At 28.1% G+C, this 17,944-nt stretch overlaps 2 protein-coding genes across 2 annotated transcripts in view; one reads left to right on the forward strand and one right to left on the reverse strand.

Moving 5' to 3' along the window:
• Positions 1-17,944, forward strand: part of LOC113370982 (sodium channel protein Nach-like) — a 35,957-nt gene that overhangs the window by 7,558 nt on the left and 10,455 nt on the right. The window lies entirely within an intron of this gene.
• Positions 786-2,593, reverse strand: LOC113370981. The gene is made up of 2 exons (XM_026611642.1): positions 2,499-2,593; positions 786-1,053 (listed from the first exon to the last, which is right to left on the reverse strand). Exons 1-2 carry the CDS (start codon positions 2,591-2,593, stop codon positions 786-788), a joined length of 363 nt encoding a protein of 120 aa, XP_026467427.1.

Below are 17,944 nucleotides of genomic sequence, written 5' to 3' on the forward strand. Positions count from 1 at the left end.
ACCTATAAATAAAATCTCCAGTTAAGGTATAATTTTTTTTATTTAACCATTTACATCGATCATAAATACAATATAAATATATACAAATAATCCTATAGAGTACATAATATTTTCTTATGTTAAATTAAAACTTCTTATTTAATAATAAAAGATTTAATGATAAATTCTAATAAATTCAATAATAATTCTAATAAATTTTGCCTGTACATAATTTGGCAATACTTGAACTGCTTAATAAAAAAATTTGGTTGAAATCATAAATTTATAAAACAAACAAATATTTATAAAAAAATATTAATTTGTAATATTTTTTTTAAGCTTATCCCTAAAAATATTTCATATTTAGAATATTTATATTTAATAAATTAAAATAAAAATTTGAATATAATAAATTAAATTTATTTCAAAAAATATACTTACTACTTATATTCTAAAAGTTTATAATTTAGAAAGACTAGTTGACGTACAGAAATAAATTCATATTCATATATCTATTTACACATTATATTTATATAAAAGGTCAATGATAATAAAATTATATATTTATTCTATAAAACCGGTCAGTTATATAAAACGTTAAAACTTCTATAAATACATTAAAACAGTAATTTTTATACTTAAGTAATACATCGTGAAAAAAATAGTCTCAATAGTCAATCATTTTCATATATACATACATAATTATACATACACATCTTTATATAGAACTATTTTTATTTTATTAAAGTAAATTATTTTAAGTTTTATTACATATAAGGCACGCTCGTGAAAATCTTATAAAATATTTAATCGTTTTTATTTTTTGTGTACTCGCTTGATTCAATATCCGTCTCCGTTTCTCCTTGAATCATTTCTTCGAAATCTTCATGTTTATCATCAAAAATGTCGTTGTGTTTTATATATTTTTTAATATTGTCTGTGATTTCGTTACTTGCCTCCGTGTCTTGCATTAATTTCTTCTCATTTTCCATCTTGAGTTTTAATTGCTCCTCTGCCATTTTCTTTTCCATTTTTTCTATGTATCCAGGCAGCCAGAAAATTGCTTGGATTAATCTGAAAAAGATTAAGAATAATTTTAAAACAAAATTCAAAAACATTATTTTTACAACTAGAATTAGAATTTTTGAAAGAAAATTGAATAAGTATTTCAGATATAATTCTTAGCACCTCGTCTAAATAATTTTTTAAGAACAATTTGTTACTTTTTTAGATTATTATTTCATGTTAGGTTTTATTCTATTTATTATGTTTGATTTGGTAACTAATAAGTGAAAAAAAGTTAAGAAAAATCTCATGAGTGAAACTCGACAATAATCTCATGTGTGGCACGACTAAGACGACTAGACGATAAACGTAATAGAACTTTTTCAATGAACTTTTTTTTTTGAATGAAATTTTAGTAATTGTTGATTATAAGCCAACTTAATAAAAATTTAATTAATGCCAAAGATTTTCTTTAAATTTAAATGCATTAATTATCATAATCTTATACTCATTGAGGGTACGACTTCAGCAACCTTTAGGTACTTTTATCATTTCAGAACTTAGTACAATATTAGTTTAGTATAATATGTACTATAGTCTAATTTTAATTTCTATTTCCGTGTCTAACTTTATTTAAACTTCGAAAAACGAAACACAATTCCTACATGAGGTTTTTAGGGGAAGCGGGGGGTTTTACAAAAAATCACGAAATATCACGTGGGGAGGGAGGGATTTTTTTTTAAAAATGCCCTCCATGGAAAAATAACATTTTCCAAAAAATCAAAAAATTCACAATTTTTTCTTGTAACTAAAAATACATGTAATGTTTGGCGGGGGTTTGGAGGAGAGGTTAATTTTGAATATCACCACGTATTTCCAAGGGGGTGTCCAAAAATCCTGAAAAAAATCAATCACTAAATTTATTTTCAATTCATGTTCAATTAATAAACGCCCCTTGAAGCATTTTTGAAAATTAATTCCAGTTTGAACTCTTGTATACTATTATTGGAAGATATTCAGTAATTGTTTTGTAACTGAACGAACTCCATTAGGAGTAAACCCAGTAGTTGTGATATATTTTTAACATACTTAATATTTAATAATTTTGGATATAAATATTCTTGAAGTAAAACAGAAATTTTCACTTGTTATGACATTTTAAATTTGTTATAATATTGCACTAGTTATACTGCTTGATATGAAGTTGACCGACGTAAATATTGATCAGTGGTTGCTAATACACGCATTCTTTACAGGGAGAGACAACCTATTTAGTATATTAATCTAATTTTTATGATTTTAGTCTAACAAGTAACTATATATGCACGTATAAAATTTGAAGTTCATGGGGCACATAAAAGTAATTTAGATTAAATTATTGTATAATTTTTTACCATATTTTTTTAAATCTATTTCTATCAAAATATATATTATAATAATTGAATCAATTATTAATTAATGAGATGCATTTTATATTTTTTCAATATTTAATTATTTTAATTAACTATTATTACCTGAGTAATACCCGTACGGCAATAATTAGTCCGATGCAGCCGCAAGACACCGTCAACATGTACCAACTATCTACTGTAACTTTTTGTGGCCTCATCGTATCTGAAACAATTAATAATTATTGATAATTTATAATAATTACATACGATTATCAACAATAATGAGTTAAATTGAAACTCATTTGAGATGAAATTGATTTCAATTTAGCTATGCAGATAATTGATAATAAACTAATCTAAATAAACCGTAGTTCATCATACAGCTTTATTTGATTTTGTATTATTAATTATCTGTATAATATGAATATTCCTATATTTCTATTAACTGTTTAAACTATGTGTATTCAATTAACATAAATTTTAACACACCATTATTTTAAATATTGTCTGGCAGTTCATAAACACAAAATTTCAAAATAAATTTAAAATTAATGCTAAATTAAAAAAATAATAGAATGATATAAGTTATCACATCATTTCCCAATACAAATTCAAACTGAATAGCAATTCATATTAGAATATATATAGCATATTTATATTAGAATTGGTAAGCTATAGATACTATATAATTTTATTATTTTTCTAATTTTACCTAAATTTAAAATTTATTTTTAAGTTTTATATTCATTGCTTAATTATAAATCAATATTTATTGCTTTTATTTCTTTGTGGTGTGAAATGATAAATGACACTGTGTGAATATCGAAACCTACATACTAAATAACTTCAAGTGTTGATTTATTTTATTTAAAAAATTTGGCTGCGAAAAATATGAACAAAAATGCATTTTTGTTTATACAAAGTGTCCCAGAACTCAACGTCTAGCCGAAACGGGGTGATGGTATTGAATATTGATCATAAATGTGATAAAAAAAAATATCTCATGTAGCTTAAAATGAGCTTTCACGTGCAACCTTGTAAGCTCGTCAAGGTAAAAATGTGACTCTTTTTCGGTGATTATGATCAATTTTATTAATTTTCTTTATTCATGCCCTGTATCCATTTTCTAAGACCCCTAATGAAAATAATGACTCAATGCCTAAAGATTTCAAGAATTAAGACGTTTTGTTAAACTTAGTTGTTTGAAATTTTCAAAATTGTTCGACTGTTGAGAGGTCCTCCTCTATTGTATGTTAGCAATTTTTATCAATGGTTGGCGCATTTAATTAGAATTGTAAAATTTACCAAAGCCCTATATCAGTGGTTTCCAACCTTTTTTGCACCGCGCCCCCTGCTTTAATAAAAAAATGTTGCGCCCCCCACCCCCCCTTTAATTTTTTCAGCAGTTTAATTTTATAAATACTCAACTGATATTAACATACTACAAATTAATATGCAATATAATATTGCATATTTGTAAAAATATGCATAAAAACTAATTATTTTTTGTTCATTTTTTTATATCGTTCCAAAAACAGTGGGTAATTATTGATAATAGTATTGAACACATGGAACCAGAAGTTGGAAACCGCTGCCTATCTACTCAATTTACTCATAAACTCATAGTTCTCAAACTACATGAGATCTTTTTTTTCTATTATTTTTCATGACAGTTATGATCAATACTGCCACATCGTTTGATCTGATGTTGAGTTCTGGAACAGCCTGTGCGTATACACACACACACACATATATATATATATATAACATTGATCACTTGCATACATAATAAAAATCAAATCTATCAAATCAAATATTCAATTAATTGTACTTCTATAATTATACTTTTGTCTAATGTTCAAAATTTAGGTGTTTGTTTCAACCTTAAACAATCAAATTATAATGTCATAATCTATAAGTTAAAGATATAGACATTAAAAAGTAAAACAAAAAAAAGATTGTAAAATATAAATAAATTCAAGCAAAAAAAAAATAAGACAAGAAATAAAATTATAGATAATCCGTGTGCAAAGTTTTTCCGTACAGTTAAAATTATGATAAAACTTTTTCGTACCTATTATTTGTAATCTAGAATCTGTTCAATACACTATTGAAATATATATTTCAAATATATTTGCACAATTTAACACTGTCCAAAATTTAACAATGTCTATCTGTTGCTTCAAAAAGCCGGCAATAAAAATACCTGATTAATCGACTACCGATAACTAAGGCGCGCTTGCCTGAAATGACCGAGTCAGTCTCTTGGTGAAAAAGGATTCGACATTTATGTTTGCGATGATCTATTTCCATGGCGACAATTATTGATTTCTGGAAAAATTGATGATAATGGCACGTGTCATATATCATATAACATAATTTGCAGGACCGAAAATAATACTTCTATGGAAAACCACTACATTTTACCATACTAATATAGATTATACTCAAGTACGAAAGAAGAATGTGGAAAATCAAAATCATTTGAAAGGGCAAAAAATTAAAAAATATTTAATTTTACATTACATCTTATAACTGCTGATTTAAGGGGGTATTCATGGGGTATTCTAGTGTAGAGCAATGAATTTTAGGTCATTTTTAAAGTGTCTTAAAAGGAAGCAATAAATGTTTTTACTATCGATTTTTTAAGACTTGTTTATTAATATTATTAAGATACAAAACAAAAATTAAAAAAAAAACTTGAAAATTGAAAAAACTGGCAGCTGATGAAGCGGGGGGTCTCAAAAAATTGGCACCTCAGCCTTGGCATAATTTCAGCTGCCCTATCTCCAAAAATAATTCAAATTTTCAAAAATCTTCTTGTACCCATATTCCTAGATAGTTAAACTTCGGCAATATGAAACTAAAAAAAATCGATTTTTTTTTAAATTTTACACTAGAATACCCCTTTAAATATATACCTATATGTGTAACTAGGGCTTCCTCGTGAGTAAGTGGCTAGAACGACTCGACCTGAATCAAAGGTCCGGGTTCGATTCCACTGCGAGCAACCTGTTGTAAAACAGTAGTGAGAATGATTTTCACTTGGAAATATAGATAGCAATATGTTTTTAAGTCAAAATAGCTCTCACCCGGCGTTGCTGCACCAATAAGAATAATTGCTCTATTACGTAATAATAATATATCATACAGAGATAGAACAACTGTTTGGGTTGCCATTTGCAGAACAGACTAGAGTATTAAGTTGAATAGCACAATATCTTATAGGACTCTAATTCTGATTGATGTTTGAAAATTATATAAAAAAATATGTGGAACTTTATACTTTTTAGGTTTTGCATTTTCTATTTTTATCTGGAAACTGATACAAAATAACGTTTTTCCATTTTTGATAGATGAGCGATCAAAACTTACGGGTTCTATGAGCTATTTATCTCTATGTAATACTGGCGATTTTTTTAATTTTAAGCTGGTGAAAGCTTTTTCCGCTTAGGAAATTGTTGCTATCTATATTTCCAAGTGAAATTCGATTTCACTAGTGCTTGACATCAGGCTACTATTCGAGGTGGTACTTTTGATTCAAAGCCCACAGCTCTAACTACTAGATCACGGGCACTTTATATAATAAGCCCTTTTATTTCCTTTTGTTTTGAATATTTTCTACAATTCATGCAAATGCAAATGCGTAACACTGTTGACAATGTAATTATTAAATTATGAAAATTATGAAATTTTTTAAAATAAATTTGATGCGTTTTATATAGGTCATCTATAAATATAGATATATATTTCATAAAAATATTATATATAGATACACGTCTGATTCGATTCTGTTGAATGAAAATGCATTATGAAGCGTATAAAACACATACATTTTCATATAAATGTCGATTACTATGTATTGATAGAATGTCACATACAGTAGTTTTGATAATAGATTTTGTATAATCAATGCGAAAATTCTGCCATATATATATATATATATATATATATATATATATTATGTATATATGTATACATCATTACTAATGATACAATTTGAATGTTGTCATCCATTAACGTGTTTTGTTGAAAAAAAATATCAACATATTGATATTATTATAGATTCTCTGATAAGCTAAACTAAACTAATTTTATTCCAAGATTAATCCTCACACAGTGAAATTTCATAATGAGTAAAAAATCAATCATTTTAATCAATTATTCATCTTTTGTTTACACTTTTTTATTTATCAATTATTCACTTCATTAATTTTTTTAGTACTTTATGATCTTTTATATAAAACTTAGAATCAAGAATATTTTAAGTGGAATATAAGTAATTAAGAACACTCGCATGTTTTTATAAAAAAAAATAAAAACATATAATATAACATGTTAATAATTTACATAATTACTTTTAAAAAGAGTAGTTCATTTTGCAATGAAACAATGAAAGACACCATGTATGGGATTATTATTTATTCATATTGCATAGAGAACAATTAAAAAATTAGAAAAAGAATTATTGACCTAAATATTAGTTTATATAATTATATATTATATAAAAATAAGTGATTTTAAAAATGGTTCATGGTTCTAAGTAATTCAAATAGTTCATGATAAATTACTCAAAAAATGTTTATATAAATTAATTAAAAATAAAGACAAATAAAGTCTCACTAATTTCGATAGAATGACCTGAAATCAACGCGGTATTCTCAGAACACACAAGTAGTCCTGCCTGTTATCAAAATTAGTGCATTTATTTTGTACATTTTTTATTACACCAAATATGATAAAAATTTTGATAATGTTGTATTTCCCATACATTAATAAAATTTTAAAATGTTATCAATTTGTTAATGACCCCAGAAGTTCATGCAACATGGAATAACCATGTTATAGAACCTTTCTGTCAATAAATTTCCCGATTAAATTGTGCGAAATATTTGTAAGTTCCAGTTTTGTATATAAATTAATATTTTGGGCCAGTGGACATCATTACAATATTAGACGTTGATGTATAAATTTACTAATTTGAAATAAATATAGTGAAAGTAAATTTTTCATAGTGCAATATGAAGATTACAAACTTTGTATTTGTGACGGTTTTCGTGTCTGTGATGTTTGTTTATGTGCAATGCAAATCGTTATCAAATGAAAATTTTGATTTGAATTTAGAGAATCGAGAAAGCCAAATTTTGACCCGCAATATACTTAAGGTATGTACCAAAATATTTTAATTATTTTTGTTACTTACAATTTTGATTATCAACTTACTGATAATTTGTAATTACATTTTGATGATAATAAACAAACAATTGCAGGATGCATACCTCAGATTTAAAAGAGATATCGGAACTGGTATTGCTAAAGATAATGCTATCATAACAGATAAATCTAATGAATCAAAATCGGTCCAGAAGAGAAATTTGCGACCTGCAAGACCAAATCCAACGTTCAATCAATGGTTTTATATGGCTCATGGGCCTTGGGCAAGAATAGGATAAGCACTTGTACAAAAATTATTTATTCTAAAAAGTATTACTATCTATAAGTTAATTTATTATCTACAAGAAACTGAGGATTATTGATATGACTGGTTTTGTGATAATATCTTTTATGTTTTGTGGTTGAAATGTATTTACCTATTGTATTGGTAGGTTTAGTAGAGCATTTTTGTAAATTATAATAAGTATTTATTTTTTGTTTAATAATATTGTATGTAATTAAAATTTAATAAATTAGTAAAAGATATATGTATTTCAAATTTGTTTGTCAGTAGTGTCATATTAGAAATTAAAGCAAATTCTTTTATATGTGTATCAAATTCTTAAGGTTCCTGAGGTTTCTATAGTTTGTCTAAAATGTTTCTCTAAAATTTAAAAAGATGTGTAAGAAGTTAATGAAATGTCAAATATATATTTAATTTGAAAATGATTTGACAAAAATATATATACCACTGACCTAATTTCTACGAGATAAGAGAATATATATCTTCAATTTTTTGGATTTGAGTTAAATTTTATTCTATGAAATTTGGACAGTTTTTTCATTATCAACTTTAAAATTATAAATACAAATAAATGCAATACTTTATGAAGATATTTTTGAATATAATCTTGTATAAGTTAGAGCTATATTTTCGAACACTTTTACTATCGACACATTCTCAAAAACCTAAGTTATGTTCGAAATTGCTATTTGTTTTTACTAATAATTCTTTTTCAAAAAGAGCTGATTCAACTAACATCTCCTACTATATGTCACCTAAAACAAAGAATAATTGAAAAAAACAAAATTTTCTTGAATAATAGTTAATTGACAAAATATATTATTCATAATAAATAACAAAATAAATAAATAAATACATATAAAATAAATAACATAAATTTAATTCTGTTTTCATCAATGGACTAGATATTTTAATTTAATTTAACTCCAACCGACTGCGGCATTATTAAAAATATTATCAACTTTTAGTATTAAATTTGATTGAGATACGATTACTTCCATAAACAAATTATTCCATTTGAAAGTTATTCAATTTACTTGTTGATTTATCCATATTTTGGGTTCCAAATTAAGGTTCCAGTAACTGATTTGTTTCCAAATTGCACAGGACTAATTAATATGAAATATCTTGAGGAACACATGGTGGCAGCGGCTTTTCTTACTTTTGCAATTAAAGTTGATGTAGATTTGTTTATTTCTGTAGACTTATTACTTCTGATTTATTCAAATTAAATGTTCTTATAATATGTTCTATAAACATATTATTCTTAATTCATTCCAGTTGGAAAAAATTCAAATCAGTTGTTGAATAAAATTGTCCAGGGTAATGTCTAGTCCACAGTCTTAGTAAAGATGAAATTTTTTTTATTGAAGTTATCCATAGTAGTAACTGATTACTGGCTTTCTTCTCGTTCAGAACTAATTTATATGAAATATCAGGCTTCTGGCGGTATACATGGTGGCAGGGGTATTTCTTAAAATTTACCAACTTTTGGAATTAATGTTGTGTGAATATGTTTATTTCTGGTAAACGTATTATTTAGGCTTTATTCCAATTGAATATTATTCTTATGTGCTTTTTAAACATATTATTTTCAATTCATTCCAGTTGAGAAAAATTCAAATCATTTGTTGAATAAAATAGTTGGGCTATGTATTGTACCTCTTGGTAAAATCTCCACACTTTTCGTAAAGATGAAAGAAAATTTAGCAAAGTTATTCATGTTTTGGGTTTAACATGAAGGTTTGAGTATCTGATTAGTTTCTGAATTATTGTTGTTTTTCTCATACAGAGCTATTTAATATGAGATATCAGACTCCTGAAGATACACGTGGTGGCAGCGGAAACTCTTAAAACGTTACCAACTTTTGCAATAAAAGTTGATATAAATATGTTGTCAAAACATATTATTCTTAATTTATTCCAGTCTTGTTCATATTGAAAAAAAACACAATTCACTTGTTGAATAAAATTGTTGGGTGGGGTGATGTACTTCTTGTTAAAATCTCTACAATCCTCGTAAAGATGTAAGGAAGTTTAGTAGAGTTATCCATATTTTGGCACATATTAATTATTTAAAATCTAAATTTTAGTAACTGATTTGGGTTTTGTATTTTAATTATATTATATATATTAATTTACACAGATTTTATTTTTGTTATTTAATAATCACTTTTAACCATTTTCACTGGATAAAATTGTATTAACGAATGGTTTTTCATAACACAAAACGGTTAAGAATTTCCAATCAGCGACAATAGAATATAATGCGGCATTATGCGTACTCTAGTATTAATGCGGTAACAATAGTATTTATTTGCAAGAGTCTATTTATCTTATACACATCTTTCATTCATGAGCGACATTCTTTATATATACCGACTCACACCTTGAAAAAGTCTCATAGTTACCCACATTCTTCAAGCAATTCGCGTGTATGTGCGCCGGTTGGGAATCTCGCCTACTTGGGACTTCACCATTGCAAAACAGTATCAATCAAAAGCTAGACAATCATTTCTGCGTATAAGGCACGGTTTATTTTAAGAACAATCTGCAGACCTTGCGTATTTATTTTGATAATTCTTGTTATGAAATGCTATCAATAGATACTGGAAAAACCTGGAACGCGCGACTCAATCATTACAATTGAAAAATTTGAGAATTGTCCATAGTTTTCTTAGAATGCGGCAAGTGAAAGTATATGGCCCAAGCGCACACGGTATTTCCGAAGAACTTTGTTGTAGGAGTTTTGTACGATTTATTATTCTCAGTAAAAATGTGAGTGATTGATGAAGTTTGTGATTGTCATATATTCACATGAGAGGTCATCAGTAATATGTAATCAATTATTTTTAATATAAATGTAAATGGGCTCGCCCGTAGGGTAGCGGTTAAGACCGACGGGACTTGTTTCAGAGGTCCCGGGTTCGATACCCACTTCGAGCAGCCTGTTGTTAGACAGCAGTGACAACGATTTTCACTTGGAAATATATATAGCAATATGTTGCCCGGCATTGCTGCACCAATAAAATGTCAGCCCTATTAGATTAATTCTAATAACAAAAAATCATCAAATATGGATAGACTAACCATTGGGTTACCATCTAAAAATGCGAAGTAATGAGAAGTTTCAGCCCAACAGCTCATAGGACGTAAGGTTCTGATTGCTGTTAAAAATATATAAAAAAAATGTAAATAATTTTTATATAAGTAATTGAAGTTTATCTTTTCGCCAGAAAATCCGTTTAGCTAATTTTATGTTTTCTTGACATTTCAAATCACTCTGAATCGTTTGAGATCAAGATTGATAAATGTGTGCGTGTGAATGTAAGGGGGCGTCCATTAATCACGTGATCGATTTTTTGGGATTTATTCCAAATTTTCCAAAATAAACACGTGAGGTTTTTAGAAGGAGGAGGGGTTTGACAAAAAATCACGAAATATCACGTGAGCGAGGGAGGGTAAAATATCACGTGTATTTATTTTTTTACTATTTGTTAAAAAAAAGTTCAAATATTATCAAAAAAAAATCACAAATTTTAACGTTTTTTTACGTAACTAAAAATACATGTAATGTTTGGTGGGGGGGGGGGTAATTTTGAATATCGCCATGTATCATCAAGGGGGGCGTGTGTTCAAAAATCTTTAAAAACTCGCTCACGTGATTAATGGACGCCTCCTAATGTTTAGAATTAGCCCTCCTTTCCCACCAAACACCACGGGTAATTTTTGTTACATGAAATCTCTCGAATATACGAGGAAAACGTAAAATTTTTGTTTTGTTTTGAAAATTTACGTTAACAATAAATACACGTGATATCTTACTAGACCCCTCACCGACCCACTTGATTTTTTGTCAAACCCCTCTTTCCCTAAAAGCCTCACGTGATTAATGGACACCTCCTGACCCAAATTTTTGCATTTCTCGAAAGCGGATTTGTCTCGATTCATTTTGCGATCGGCCAAGCCATTTCTTCAGCATCAGTAGCTTGCAAAAACTTTTGTTCATGTCTTCGCAAAAAATCCTGAACGATTTTGAATATTCAAAAATTGTTTAAAAAATAACTTTCTAAACTGATATATATCAGTAAAAAATCGTGTTGACCAGTTATTGCTAATTTTTGGTAATTAATTGTTGATTTTTTTTGACGATCTTGATGTACCTTTGTATGGTGATAAGGTCCTTAAATATTATAGGTCTACGAAAATAAAAGTAGACCTTCTTATCACATGAAAAATAATGGGCAGTATCAAATTTTCAAAATTTTATCAACTCATTTTGAATTTTAAATTTCAATTCTTATTAAGTCTTGTATTAACAAATATAAGGAAATCATGAACTTGCCTTAAGATAAAATCTTACTTACACCTAGTTTTTTTTGATAAATGATTAATAATCAATTTGAAGTATTTTGCAAGTCAAAGTATTTTTTAAATAATTTATCAATGGTTAATGACATCAGAGCACTTACAGAATAATATTCGATATATCATTTATAATGACATTTTTTACAAAATGCGGAATTAGTTTCACTTATTACAAATATAATTCTTCTTATATTCTTCCGGAACTAACCACATGTATGTGCGGTTTTTAACCTAATAAGTATTATTCAACGTATGTTATGTGTGAATTATCGTATATGTAATAAAAAATTTCATATGTGAAAAAGTCTTTATTGTTATTGTTGTACATTAAGCTAGGTTATTGCAATATAATAGATATGACTAGTCCATAAATTAAAGCAAGAATTATAAAATAATATAAATTAATAAAATAGTTATCTATACTAGACTAATTTTGGAAAAAAATATGTATAAAAAGTGTTCATTATTATTCTTTTGCTTTAGAATATAATATTGCATCATAGTAACATATATTGCATATGACTAGCCTATAATTTAATCTATGCAAAAATTATGAAATAAATTGAAAAATTGATTTCTGGACCAGGGGAGTCTAGACTGGTTTTTTACTGAATAGATAATAAAGTTGTTCTTGGATTTTTAACCCTTTCTACTCGCGAATTGCGAGATTTATATGTATTTTGTCACCGGAGATGCGGCATCCGAGTGGAAAGGGTTAAAATACTTGAATGATTCTTCTAAATACACATACGTATACAAATCACAATATGCCATTAAACAAATATCAATCGTTAGTAGCTTTTAAAAATAATTAATTAAGAAACTTGTTAAAACTACAAATCACATAAGTTTGTTGATATTGAAGTGAGTTACATATAAGTAAGATTTTTTGCATCGGGTGCAAAAAAAATAATGCTTACTTAAACAATTTCTTGAAATACTTAGATGTGCCGCTTGCTTGCGTTAAAAAATATTTTTTTTTTACCAAACTATCCTTTTACCAACGGTAAGTAATTCTTCCTCCAAATTGAGGCTTGGCCCGTCCTGGTCCACTCATAACTTTTGACCATTGGGCTTCGGCGTCAACACTGCGAGCTTTGTCTTTGTAAATATTGGCACCGGCACTGACACCAATTTTTGTGTTTCCGTTATCGTCACGATTTATATCACCTCTTACGATTCCGTTGTCGTAAATTGTATCAGGATGAGGTGATCGTCTTTCGCGAAGTAAATCCTGCAGAAGGAATATATTTTTGAAATATCTGTGTTGTATCTGTATTAATTTGGTAATTCTGTAATTTATCATATTTCGAGACTTAATTTTAAATCACTTAGAATACTTAATATAGTTTTATACATAATCTAATTTGGACTAGGTATTAATGCCTGTGTCTAGGTATGAATCGACACAATCAATAAGAATCGTGAATCTAGCTTTTGAAGGATTTTTAGACCTTCCCTTCCCCTTGGTAATACGTAGTAATATTCATTTTTTTAGAAATTTTCAAATTCAAATATTCAGATTTTTTGTCAGAAATAAACCCCCTCATCCCCTAAAAATTAATCGCCACGATTTTCTAAAGATGTTTTTTGAACAATTTTTCAATTAGATTCAGAATTTTTGGACGTACAAACAATAATTGCAATGATTTGTTCCGCAATCAATTACGAAAAATCGGCCTGGCTGATGTATACCAAAAACTAATCAATTTTATGTAGACATTTTTTGAACAAATTTCTAATTAGGTTCAGGATATTTGAGTGTACGAGAAAATTTTGCACTTTTCTAATAATTCTAAGGAAACCGCTAAGCCTAACATTTCACAAAAATAAATAACGCAAATCTTTATTAATTTACATCAAATGACTTTTAAAATGGTTTTTGGGAGAACATCAAATAATCACCTAGACCACGATTCTCTAAGATATCTTTAGAACAACTTGCTAATTAAGGGGTTAGGGGTACTTGGGATTTTTGAAAAATCGATTTTATTTTTTTGCATTCCCATTAAGGGTAACATCTTGAAAATATTCTCTGAAAATTTCAAGTTGATCGATGATTACTTTTTGAGTTATTGGACTCTTACCAGCGCGTTGACGCAAGTGGAGAGCTCGATACTGATACTCAAGATTATTCTCTCTCCACCTCCTGATGTTTTAAAAGCGTTTTAACCGATTTACGACGATCTCAGCAATGATAATTTACTTTCAAGATGTGTAGTTCAAGATTGAATCCATAATCAGAAAAAATTAAAGACTTCAACCAACTAGTGTAAAAAATATGCCTAAAAACCGTGAATACTAGTTCTACTATCGTACAAATTGCTGAATGCATATACATAATCATTATTATTGATTATGGATACCCTAGGACCTAATTGTGGGTATAATTCCCATTGGTATGCTGAAAAATTGGATGCTGCACTGTGAAAGTGGCTGATCAGCGCGCTAACGAAACACTCAGGAGGCCAGAATGCTTCGTAGGCAACAGCAATGGAAATTTTGGAAACTTGCACAATGGCTGATGAAACTATATATGACCCAGAAATAGATGACTCGTTTTAAGTAATTAATAATTCGAATTTCTGTACGTAAATCCAATGTGAAACTTTAAACGCGTTTTTCTCAAAACTATATTTTTTGAATCGGTGACCACTGTAACTCAAAAACCGCTTAGTAGATTTTAATGAAATTTATACAGATTTTAGAATACATAATAAACTCGTGCCTGATCGAGGATTTTTATTTTTTCAAAAATTTGAATTTTTTAAGACCAATTAACTGTTGATTTTTTACCCAAACATCTAGATTTTTTTCTTTCTGATGCTGCTGCATTTGTTAATTTTTGCAAAAAAAAAGAAAACTTCGATCCGGCCCGGGATTAACTATTCATAAAACTATTTTTTAATTTGATTGACTTTAGATGAATTTCCAAGGAGTTATGATGGTCACCGCAGGACCGTTTTTCGAAACAGGGTCAACCAAAAACAGCTATAACTTTGGGAATATTGTTTTTTTTTTCTGAACATTTTTATTACATCAAGTCAAAACTGTATAATAATGCTGTATTAATATTTGTTGTAGAAAAACATCGTTTAATAACAAGAAAAAAATACTGAAAACACTCATTTTTTTGTGCCTGCAAGTACCCCTAACCCCTAAGTCTAGGATTTTTAGGTGTACGAATTTTGCACTTCTCAGCTAATTCTAAAGAACCGCTAAGCCGATCATTTCACAAAACTAAATAACATGAGTTCTTATTGATTATCATCAAATGACATTTGGAATGGATGCAGCCATTTTTGGGAAAACATCGAACAAAGGTCAAAGTTTGCCTCACATGCATAGGTACTTTTTCTAATGTTGAAGTCAAACCATTCAGAATTACTTACATCCGAAAGAAACATAAAATTAACAAAGTTAAGTTTCTTGTGAAAACATAAACTTCGCCTTCGGGTTAAAAACTATCTGAAACATTGGATACAAAAACTATTTTGGTAACTTTTAATTGATGTTTGTATAATATAAGTTTTGCAAATATGAACTTTTTAGAAATAAAATTTCAAAGCAAATGGTGTGCGAATTTTGCACTTTTCTGCTGATTCTAAAGTAACCGTTTAGCCGATTATCTTACAAACTAAATAACTGAAGCCTTTTTTTTGGAAAATCGTCGAATAAAGGTCAAATTTTGGCTCACATGCATAAGTACTTTTTCTAATGTTGATGTCAAACGATTCAGAATGACTTGAAACGCGAAGAAAGCATAAAATTAGCAAAACAAAACTTCTGATGAAAACATAAACTTCTCTTACGGAAGTTGAAAAATATGCGCAACATTGGACACAAAAACTATTTTGGTAACTTTTAATTGATGTTTGTATAATACAAAATCATGCAAATATAAAATTTTAAAAAATTAAATTTAAACAAATATAACAAATAATAAACAGATTTTTTTATAAATATTACTATTTTCAAAAATTAAAAATTATTAACCATAATGAATAAAATGTGAACAATAGGTATCTTAATTTAGAGCGACTTCTGGATAATATATAGGAAAATACGCAAAGTAATACATTAGAATTAAAATATTGCAAATCAGTGTTTTCCGATGCTCGAGTGGATAATAAATAATACCTTTAGTTTTATATACAACGCAATTACTTTTATTACTCTTAATATACATTACAAGCAGCTTGATGTATAAGTAAAGTGTGAAAATAGTAGTAAAATACTAGATTCCTGTGTTATTGAAACATGCAAAAAATGGATTGTGCTATTTTTAGAAACCAACAAATTTTTTTTGAAATCTAATTAAGGTAATGACTATACACAACAGGTATTGATAACTCACTTGTTGATCCATTATTTCTCTCATAATATACTTGGTAAGGTTCTTCGTAGTAGTTGGCATCCAAATATTGATTTTCCATAGGATGAGAACTAGCAAATGCTAGCATTGTAGCAACCAAACAAGATAGATATAAAAGCATTTGAAGACATTCTGATAGAATTGTATTAAATATTAATTGCAATTAATTCGAATTGTTTTCGTCTTTAAGCACTTGAAGACGTTTAGTGAATGATGCCGGATATGCAAAGAGTTCAGTTTATATACTCATAACAAATCGTCATTAAATATTTATAATTGCTGAATTAATGCTGATTGAAGAAAGGGGATTTTTACCCGAAATAAATAACTATGATGGGAAATGGGAATGCCCGTTTCCATATTGATACGCGCGACGTGTGTATATTCTTCATCTGGGGTCACTGATAAGACCGCGTACATATTAATGTAGTGTTAATATTTCCATATTGATCACGTCTACTACATTATGTGTATTAGTCAGACGTCAAGTTTTTTCCGGATAATAATATATGTAAATATTTATAGCTATAAATAATGTTTTTAAACTTTTTTATGTCGTAGACCCTTGAGACGTCTTTCGCTTTCGGTATGAGTTCCATATTTTTTTGCTAATTATTTTATTAATTTCTAACTACAATTGATTACTTACTTATTCGGTCGGATGAATCTGATGTTTTATATTAAATTATAAGTACATCCTGGATCTCATTTACATTTTGAGTACCAGTAAGGTGACCAACGTCCTGGTTTGCCCGGGTCAGTCTCGAATTTCCACCTGCGTCCCAGAGGTTTCTCTAAAGTAATATTTGTCCCGGTTTAGTTGTTTGTCTCAGATTGTCGAGAGTTTTCGAAAAGTATAGACCTAAGTTGAATTGTTGCTCTTACTCTTATAAGATATCTCTTTTTTAATTTTGGACATTTTATTTAAGATCGTATGGCCATTTTTTTTTTCAATCTTCGAGTAGGAGATTCCTCGCTTAAATCTTTTAAATATTTGTTTGGGTGACCTGGTAATTTTTCGTGGTATTTTTTATTATATGAAACAAACGTTAGGAATGGAGAAAATCGTCATGTTCAAATTCTAAAGACGGGTTAAATATGAGTGCTATTCATTTTTAAACAATTATGAAGAAATATGAACTTATTGCAGTATGTATTTTAAAACAGTCTTATAATTAATACACGAAAGTATACACATTATATATTTAGCTACCATCTAAACGTTACGGATACATAACTCTCGTTTGTCTAAAAAAGGTTGTAATTTGGACATTTTTATTTTTTGGTATAACGATCTAAATTTTGTAAGAACATTCTTAATTTTTGAAATTCACATGAAATATTTTACTGTTATTATTTTTTTTTTGA

Source organism: Ctenocephalides felis, unplaced genomic scaffold (genome assembly GCF_003426905.1).
Source record: "Ctenocephalides felis isolate EL2017-DRISC unplaced genomic scaffold, ASM342690v1 CF-g0.4_SCAFFOLD_01492, whole genome shotgun sequence".
NCBI lineage: Eukaryota > Metazoa > Arthropoda > Insecta > Siphonaptera > Pulicidae > Ctenocephalides > Ctenocephalides felis.